The 9,753-nt window shown below is 38.8% G+C and overlaps 1 protein-coding gene and 1 long non-coding RNA gene across 2 annotated transcripts in view; both read left to right on the top strand.

Annotated features, from left to right (window-relative positions):
• Positions 1 to 9,753, top strand: part of EPB41L4A (erythrocyte membrane protein band 4.1 like 4A) — a 182,298-nt gene that overhangs the window by 52,526 nt on the left and 120,019 nt on the right. The window contains exon 4 of the mRNA XM_019610220.1: positions 6,226 to 6,339. Within this exon, the coding sequence (XP_019465765.1) occupies positions 6,226 to 6,339 (114 nt within the window). The remainder of the gene's footprint in view (positions 1 to 6,225; positions 6,340 to 9,753) is intronic.
• On the top strand, positions 1,628 to 8,121 carry LOC104915167. The gene is made up of 4 exons (XR_796261.3): positions 1,628 to 1,737; positions 5,539 to 5,622; positions 6,226 to 6,339; positions 7,984 to 8,121. It is a non-coding gene; the product is annotated as an uncharacterized LOC104915167 (long non-coding RNA).

Raw genomic sequence — 9,753 nt, forward strand, 5'->3', positions numbered from 1 at the left:
TCTAGTAGTTTTTATCTCAGCCCGTGAGTTCTACTTTGTTTTCCCATTCTTTCCCCATCCCAATAGGAGAAGAACAGTGAGCATATGGCTGTGTGGTACTGAGCTGCTGCTGGTTATATTGCAGGATATACTTAAAATCTCTGTGCTGAAGTAGAGGGGAGTGCAGAGACTTTCTGTGTTAAAAGGGGTGGCATGTGAAATTGGGATGTACTGTGGAAAAAGTAAGTAATGCAAAAGGGAGCCACTACTTAATTTGTGACAGATTTTAGTTTTAGCCAAATGAAAAAGCTCGAATTTCCTTGTTAGCTGTTACAGGCCTGAGTCAGTCTGTTTCTGTGTCTCTAACATCCCTATTGTCCTGTCCAGAGCTGATGTGTGCTATTAATGATGTTGCTTTGCTGTTTCTCTTAACATCTGCTTCAGTTTTGAGAGAAATGAGTGAAATTACCAGTCAGAAGGGGAACACCTGAAGTAAAGAAAAATTACAGATTAATAGTAATGCCACAGCATGGAAACTTAAATTGTAGTGTTAACAGAAACAAACTTTTATTGGTGGTTAGCACATTTTTTGCTTGTTATTTCTCTAGCAGAGTTGTGCGATGTACCTTTGCTACATACCAAGCTAAACAGAACAGTTCTGAAGTGTATACATCTGTACAGCACTGTATGGTGTCACTTTGACTTCAACCTAGTTTAAAATATCCAGATTCCCTTGGCTCTCAGTGCTTCTGAATTACAAATGCACCAGTCTGTTTCTTTGAAGGCTGTTATGTAAATGCTCAGAAACTAGGGAAAGTATACCTTCATCCACTTCTTTAGAGCTCTGGTGGCTTCTCTTGTGCCAACAGAGTGGAAAAAGTGGGATCATTATGTGATTCTTTGGTTCTGTATTCTGCATTGGGTACAAAACTAGAAACTAGGCAGGTTACCTTCAGTTATTGGCCAGTTATTTCTTACTCATTCAAAGTGAGACTTAGCTGTCACTTTTACTGCATTACTTATATATATCAATTGTATAACATCATACATATGATGTAGTATATTTATATTATTACTACATAAGAATATTTTTCATTCTCTTTTGTATTTACATTATTAGTTTTCGTAGCTGTTTGTTTGCAGTTTTTATATTTGCGCTCATGACTTAGGATATATCACTGTTGTGCACAGTGCTGCTACGTCAGTTTGAAAGGGTTTCTTGGAATGAACGTATTCATGTTGCTTTACTATCTAATCTAGAGATTGTTTTAGAGTCCACAGTAGCTACACAGGAGATTGCTAAGCTCATAGCGCAGACCATACAGAGTTTGCTTATATTCTCCACACACCTCTCTTCTCACTGGCAAATGGAGCAGGAAATTCCCTCCTGCTTGCAATGGCATAGTGCCCCTGCGGGAACAACAGCTGCTAATTCCTCTGACTCACATGGAAGAGTAATGAATGTTCACCATGTTGAACTGCTATATTGATATGCTATAGTTAGAAATGAGAATAAGACACAAAAGTGTGATTCTTATACCTCCGTACGACATTTGCCAGATGTCTTCTGTATAATTTTATCTCACATACTCTGCTGGGTTTAGTAGGCAGTCAGATTCAACAGATATGAATAGATCTGCTGAGGAGGTGTCCTGTGTTTTTATTTTCTTTTTCAGGATCTAGTGGCATAAACCAGATTACAACAAATGGGGATAATGAAGGAACTACGAAAATTATTGCACCTTCCCCAGTGAAAAGGTGGGTAGACCAGCAATTCCGTTCCAGCTTTGTGTATTGCAGTGGATAAAGCAACACATCCAGGAATCATCAATCACAGCTTTTCCTGCCCTGAAATTTAGGACTCTGATATTTGCTGACACAGGTAACAGAGTGCTGCCCATTTACTTCAGCAAGCCCTGATCTTCTAAGCCAGAGCAGAAGCTTGCTCTGGTGATGCATAGTTTGGAAACTCACAAGTCAGGGCACATTAATGGGTAGATGGTCTCTGTTTAAAATCTGATAAACCAAATTGTGACATAAGGGGCACTGATCAGGACAGGTGTGAAGACCTGCCTGTCTCTCTCCTGTTCCCTCCTTCCACAGGCTCTGCTTGGGGTTCATGGACAGGGAATTGCTGGGCATGGCCTTTCTTCCATCAGTGCTATTAATGTGCTCTCCATCACCTGTTACACCGGTAAATCCAAGAGCACAAATCTCATGTTTGTTTGCAGTAGTGAACTGCCAGGTCTCCTCTGGGCTTGTATGGTGTGCTGTGTCAGTGCTGAAGCGCACATCTGTTCATAGACAAGACATATTTGAGAGAAAGATGTGAGGTTCAGATTCAGAAGGGGATTTATATCCTCACCCTTAATTTTAGGTGAAATTTAGGTGCACAAATCAAAAACAGATGATCTGGCAAAACAGTAAGTCAAAAACTCAGCACCTGGCTCTTCTTGCGTAGTTGCCTAGATCTCTGTCTCTGCATGCTCAGTAACTCCAACAGCCTTTTTTTCAGCTGAGGAACTCTGACGTTACCCTCTCTATTGAGTCTAGGGTCTTCACATGCTGGGTATCTGCACTGACCTCCAAAGGAATGAACAAAAGATGTACTGTAAATACTTGATGGATAGGGTTTCCTGTTGCCTGATATTTTAAACTGTTCTTCCAACAGAGAAGAAATGGATTTAGTTGTCTCCTTAATTTAAGGGAATTGGAATCCAGTATTCTTGCCCTTAGAAAATAATACTGATCACAGAATACTTACGATTTTTCCTCTTCATTCAGCTGAAGCTAAGGCCATTGTGCAGAAAACAGTACAGGATTTGGTAGGAGAGAGACTGGTCCAAAGGACGAATAGTTTTGCAGAGATGAAAGGGGAGGAGGAGCCCTTAACTACAGCTTATGTTCCTAGTGCTGTATATATATTTTAATCAATGAACTGTTTTTGTTGTTGTTGTTTTTCTCTAAAAAAGCAGATTGTAGAATGGAGATTTTCAATGTGGAGGCTTCAGAAATTCTTCTGGGTTTAGTATCTTAACTTGGCAGTTCAAAAACAGTTCTCAGGCAGATTCTACCTTACTCATGATTTTAAATAGTATTAGTCAATTCTAAACATCAAAACAAAAAGTTGAAAGTGACTTTCCTTGCATGCTTTCTGTTTAGAAATAGGTCTGTTTTTCTGTGTGTCTGTGCCTGCATGAGTATGGACCTTTCATGTCTATACAGCTCATGTACCTGGCAGGCAGCACTCATCCTCTGTGAAACATTTACAGTTTGGTAGTTTACTCCATCCTGTGTAATCCTTGCATTACTTCTCATTCATGCTTACACAGCATCTTTCAGCAGCTTTTATGAGCTGAGTTCTCATAGTTTTAACATTTTATTTACTGCTGAGTTAGTCATCCCTTCTGTATAAGTGATGTAAATTCAAGGTTAGTCATAAAAATAATAATAAAAAAAAAAACAAAACAACAACAATCTCCCATGAAAATCAGATCCTGATCTTTTCTAAATCTTAGAGTGAACTCAGTCCCTTTTGTAGCTAATTTCCTGGACACAGTACCAGTATCTGCGGAGATTCTGTGCTTTCGCTCTAGCTGTGAAGTGTCTGCATCTGCTCTAAATGTGTAACGAGTCAGCAATCTAGTGCAGTGAGCTCACCTCTCAGCATTATTTCTATTTCTTTCTCCTTTTAAGATTTGAAAATACAACTCAAATGTCTTTAAAACTAACTTCAGTCTGAGAATTGTTTGGCAACTAATGCTGTGCAAAAAAAAAAATTGCTCTCTGTAATACACTACAGAAACTTGTTTACCCAAATTACTAGCTTACTCTGTTGCAAGCACTTGTTTTTCAGCTTGTGCAAATAAGAATCAATGATTAATGAGTGCATTACTAAGAAAATGATTTACCTGATGAAGTGTAATTCAGTTTCTTTCCTGCTGATTTACTGTAGCTTTGCATTTTGTTCGCTATGTGAGAATTAAATGATTAACTCAGTGACCTGTAGTAACCAAAGGCTGAGGTTAAGAGTGGATTACTGAGTTAAGTAGCCACAATTTTTTCATACAGTGGTGTCTGTCACCACCTGCTCTGTGCAGAGGGCTCTGGCTTACATCCCCCTGTGTAAGCACCTGTAAAGCCTTTTTTGCTGATCAGGTTGCACTTTGGAAAGATCTATGGTCTTAATGCTTGTAGTAGGTTGTTGTCAGTAATATTTCTTGAAGAGCTTAGTGGAAACTAATATGGGTTAGTTTTGTATTAAGTGACCTGCTTGTTCAGGCTGAAATTGAACTGTAAGGATAATAATGCAGGAAAGCGTGGGAGAGAAGATACTCGTAAGAGCATGGTCCACCTGGAAGCCATCTTATAGCACTTGGAGTGGCAGTGACCAGGCTATCCATAGTCATTAAGGAGCTGAGATTTGTAGAACAGCGTGAGAAAGTAAGGAGGAAACAAAGAGCTAGAGCGTGTTGCTAGTTCTCTCCTTAACACTCAGAGGTACTGGTTGCAGACGTTTGAAGCCTATGTTATATGCTGGGTTAGGTGCCTTGATTGTGCTGGTAATTCACATAGTAGCAGTCTGTGAAAACAGCATTTCATTTTGTCAGTTCTCTGATTAGTGTCTAGCAAAAAGGCAGCATAAGCAGTTGCTGTGGGAAATTATGTTACTCCCTAAGCCTGTAGTCAGTCATGTTTTGAATAGTTACCAACCCAGCCTTTGTTGCTCTGATCTTAACGTACTGTAGACCTACAAAAATGACCTACAGAAGCATGATAAGGATAACCTGAAGTATGTGGTGATGTCTCTACTGGGAGAGATTAAATAGACTATGATTCTTTTACTTGGAAACAAGATGAGCCAGGTGTTGCATGTATGAAAAAATAATGACGTGGAATCTGTGATTAAGGAATAATTATTCACAGGGCTTTTCCTTTCCCCCCTTTATTTTTTTCAGTCCGTAAACACAGAACTGTGAAGAACAGCGTAGAAGTTTTGAAATGGGTGGAAGATGTGAAAGAAAGTAATTTTTTTTGGGAGGGGGAGGGGGCAATTTTTTTGTGCACTGCTGTCAGGAACAGTTTGAGCCCAAAAGACAAAAACGGTCAAGAGGTGTTTAAGTAAATTCATGTAAGAAACTTACATCAAGAGTTCTGTAAAAAAAGAGCAGATAAAAATTCTGGTTCAATAATCTGTTATCTGCAGATTGTAGAAGGCTGGAAGTGCATACCGTATCTCTGCTCTACTGCTAGACTTCTTGCTTGAGCAAGAAGTTCTCATTTGTTTTGAGACAAGATTAACTTTTTTCTGACTCTGTGCAACCATAATTATGTGATTGTGGAGCTGTCTTTCAGGTCTTCCCTTTTTTTCTTTCAGTTTATCTTTCTAGGAGAGATTCTCTAATGTATCAGCTGTTGGCCTTCTTTTACATGGCAGGCAAATAGCTGTGTGCCAGCTCTCTTCAGTGGCTATATTCCTCAAAGATCAATTTCTAAGAGATGAAAAAAATGTGACCTATGCTCTATGGATTTAAAAGATGTATCTTTACTTTTATGTAGCTTTAAAAATACGAAAAATGAGAACAGTCCAGAAACCCAAAGAAGTAAAACAAGTGCACCATGGGAGGAAAATGGCCAGCAGAGGTAAGGCAGGACATGATATCTTAAGTATTATGCTATGCCAAATATTGTGCCGTGGCAATAGAGTGAGGGATTTTGGTATAATGTGTTAATATACTAGCATAGTCACTGTAATTCTGTCTTGCAAATAAAAGGATTGATCCTGACATAAGTAATCAGTTAGAACTCTGACAGGATAAGTGTATGAATAAGAGGTAGTAGTCAGTGAACCTGAAACCTGAAAAATGACAAATGCATGTCAATACCTCATTGTGAGTTATGTAAATCTTCCTAAAGCACAGAAATTCTATAGCAACATGTATATACTTGGTTCTACATTTTGTTAGCTTAGAATTGTCATCTTACCAGTGCTACGTGGTCTCTGCCCTGTATTTTAAATGTTCAGTGTGAAATACTTGCTCTTGGAAAGCAGTACTGTTGCTATATTCACACATAGCGTGTGTGAATGCACATGCTTGCATACTCTGGCATGTATATATAATGGGACATGTGAGTGTTTGAATGTGTGAACCTTCTCACTGTCTTTGTAGATTTAATCTGGGTTATCCGACTTAACTATTGTGAAAGTTGAGAAGTCAGTTGTTTGCTTTTCCTTTTTAACCCTAGTGGGCTGTATAATTCCCCCAGTGACCGCAATAAATCACCAAAGTTTCCTTATTCTCGGCGACGGAACCCATCGGGTGGCAGTGAGAACGAGTGTGGGCAGCCAGTCCGGAGGAGGTAAGAGCCCTGAGGCCTATCACAGTTAGCTTCTTACAGCAGGAAGCTTATGGTCCTGAATACTCTATGTTCAGTAAAGTCTCTTGAAGACAGTGCTGAGTCCTGGGAATGTCAGTTGTTAGTGCAAAATGAAAACTTGGAACATGGAATCTAATTTTGCAAAGTAAATTTTGATCAGGGCTTTTGCTTGATTGTTTGTCCTGTGTATGAGGAAAATAATTTTGAAAATATGAAAAATTATATTATTTGCACTTGAAAGATCCTTTCATATGGATAGGCAGTTATTTTGCTTTTTTTCTGATAGCTCTTGCTTGGTTGACATGAACTTCCATTACAAAACAGTAACTTAGTTTGAATTAAGTAACTTAGAAAACTGAAATTAAATGGATGGAGATACTTTGCTTTGTGTCCTGGAGTACGTCCAATAAGTGAATCAGTGACAGCTCACATTATGAAGTGATAGTACTTACAGTCTGCATGTTACCTGGGATGGTTTGTCCTGCTGAGAGGCTGTTTTCATCACCTAAGCTAGCTCAGATACACTGGTGCTGTGGTCTGCTATGAAATATAGATGCATATAGCTACTGTGCTGTATTCACAGTCTTCCAGGACTACTTTACAAGCCCGCACCCTGAAGCTTCTGACATCTCTGATGCAATTCTCTGTTGGGCTTTCAAAGGCAAAGTTTACAAAGAGATCTTTGAAGACACAGCCTTATCTATGAGGAAATCTCAGTAAATGAGGAGGTTTTATATTTGTCAGGTTCCTGAGCTGCTCCAACCTTCTTACCTGCCCACTGCTGTCTAGAAAAGCAGTGAAGAAGCTCTACCATTGTGTATGTTTAGTGAGCTCATGCAGAAGTTAAATAAAGTAAATCAGAGTCGTTCATCTTAAGTTGACAGAATTATGTTGATTTTCTGTTGAGTATGGCCCTTATAAGTGTAGATAGCAATGTGTTTATTGACGTGGATTTTCTTACTCATTCATAACTTTGTTGTCAAAAGATATTACTGGACTCTGTTAAAACAAAGGAATGCAAAAGCACTGCAAAAGGATCTTACAGCAAGAAAAGAGTAATGTTAATGCACTATGCAGTAGGAGGTTGTTTTGAGATGCAAAGAGTGTGTCATCTGGGGTTTACATTTGACTCATCTGCTAGCTAGACAGGTGGTCATGCCAATAACAAGTTTTGTCTTGGGCCACAGCACCACCAGAATGTTTTTAAAAAGTCTTATCTCAAATGTAAGACTGTAAAGGCTGACAATAGAGAGTAGATTCTAACCTAATTAAGTCTTCCTGAGTCTTAGTTGAATTCACATGCTTTCCTTTTTCAGCTGTTTAATAACAATAGCTACGTTGCGTATACAGACTTAACTGGAATTAAGAGGAAAACATCAGGATTTGCTATTCTGAAAACATTAGAAAGCTCTAACGGCCAGCTTACTGTGCTTAGCCTTTCAAGTCCAGGTTTTGCAGTGAGAACCTGAATGTGATCATGCCTTTGCAACTTACTGGAGTTGCCCTGAAAAGTTTAAAACAAGCACAAGTCTTTTTTTCTCCATCCTAAATAGTGAAGATGGAAGCTTTTGTGTATTTGTGTTATGTGCTCAATTACATTTAATTAACACTTCCTTAATATCACAGGAAAACCCAAAACAGTGGTGAAGATTCGGATTTAAAGCACAGGAGAAGGTAAATATATACACGATAGCAGTGATGAAGTGACAGTGAAGGTACTGACGATATTTTAGTTCCCTGTATCTCCTCCCTTCCTTCATCTCCCCCATTCTCATGAATGTTTAAAAGGTTTAGTGTGGTTCATCCATGTAAGTTTCTCTTTCCAATGCTCTCTAATATAACCTTACCACATCAGCGATTCCTACAACCTGCCCTGCATGTTATTTCCTTTAACCATATTATAAACAGTTTGTGGAAGTTTACTGAAGGCTTGTCTGCAGCTTCAAAGTCAATTCCAGAAGTCTGAGTTATTGAATTTTAAATCTACATATTGTGTTTTGACTTGTCTAGCCTCCCGATCCGCTTTAATTTTGTCTGTTTAGATATCAAGTGTAATGTCACTTATCTCCAAAATGTAGATGGAGAAGCATACCTGTTCTTCTTCTCTCTTCTCACTTCTTCTCAGAGTGTCTTTTGTTGTACAGTCTTGTCTGGATGTCACACTTTCAAATAAAATACTGGTATAAATTCAGGTGTGTGCTTCCATGACTTCAACTTTTTACATATTTTTTAAACATATTTTTACATATGGAGTTCTTTGCTGTGACTCTGTGCTCTGCTTCTCCTTGTTCCTGTGCTGGCTGTTGGTAAAAGGGCCTAGTAGAGTATATTTTGATGTCTGACTTTTTGAAGCTTGTGAAGGAGGGAAGGCACTCCCAGGATCTGATTCAGTGCACCAACATGGGAAAGGAGCTCTGGCAGAGATACAAACATCTCGGGAACAATCACAGGAAGTCAGAGAAAGAGCTCGTGTACTTTGCACCTAAGATAACATTAATTTTTTTAAAGATGTAACCATTTCAGTTTGCCAGTGATACACCCACGGTGAATGTCAAGAACACAAAACAGATGAGGTAGTAAGGTATTTCAGGTAGGAAATGCAAGTGCTTAGACAGGATCTCTGCCTGAAGGCTGTACGTTGCCAATGTACAGATTTATTACTGTATGTAGCAGTAGACTTCCTCCACTTCTTCAGTTTGATGACCCTACTTAAATTTTAATCAAAAAAGGACTGTATCAGTATGTACTGTATGAGCCTCCTCTTTCAGATGTTTCTCTGAAATACCAAATTCTATCCCAGAGTCCCTGCAGGGCTGTTTATATTCTGCCTCTTTTGCCTGACAGACTGTTTCTTGCTCCATGTGTCAGACCATATTGGACATGATTCTTCTTGAGCTAGAAAACATGAGATAAATGATAAAAGCTGCTTTGTAATTGCTTGAGGTTGGGGTGAGCTTTTGTGTTCCTGCACCTGGCTTAGGAAACCACCTTTATTTTTCTAATTTGCTTTTGATACCTTATTCGGTTCAGTAAAAACTGATGTTTAATATGCAGTAAAAGATAACATTCTGACAGCTAGCACGAGTAAGCTGCCACTCATCTAGCAGCTCAGTAGCCCTGCTGTCTTTCTGCAAGTGCTCTTCTGACAGTGAAAACAAGGTAATTTGATGTGCATTGCTCAAAAGGTAGATCAGATTTTCATTCCTAAAAAGCTAGAAAAAAGCTTATCTTGAATTTGAGCAAATAGGCTTATATTGAATTGGAGCAAATATCATGTTTTATCTTGCAGTTTTGCTGCCTTGCTAGTTTATAGGGTAAATTGTTTAAATCAGAGCAAGGAAATACTTGAACTGTGAAAGTAGAGCAGTTGCTGTGATGACCAGGAAATTAAAAAAA

Source organism: Meleagris gallopavo, chromosome Z, assembly GCF_000146605.3.
Source record: "Meleagris gallopavo isolate NT-WF06-2002-E0010 breed Aviagen turkey brand Nicholas breeding stock chromosome Z, Turkey_5.1, whole genome shotgun sequence".
In the NCBI taxonomy this organism is placed as follows: Eukaryota; Metazoa; Chordata; class Aves; order Galliformes; family Phasianidae; genus Meleagris; species Meleagris gallopavo.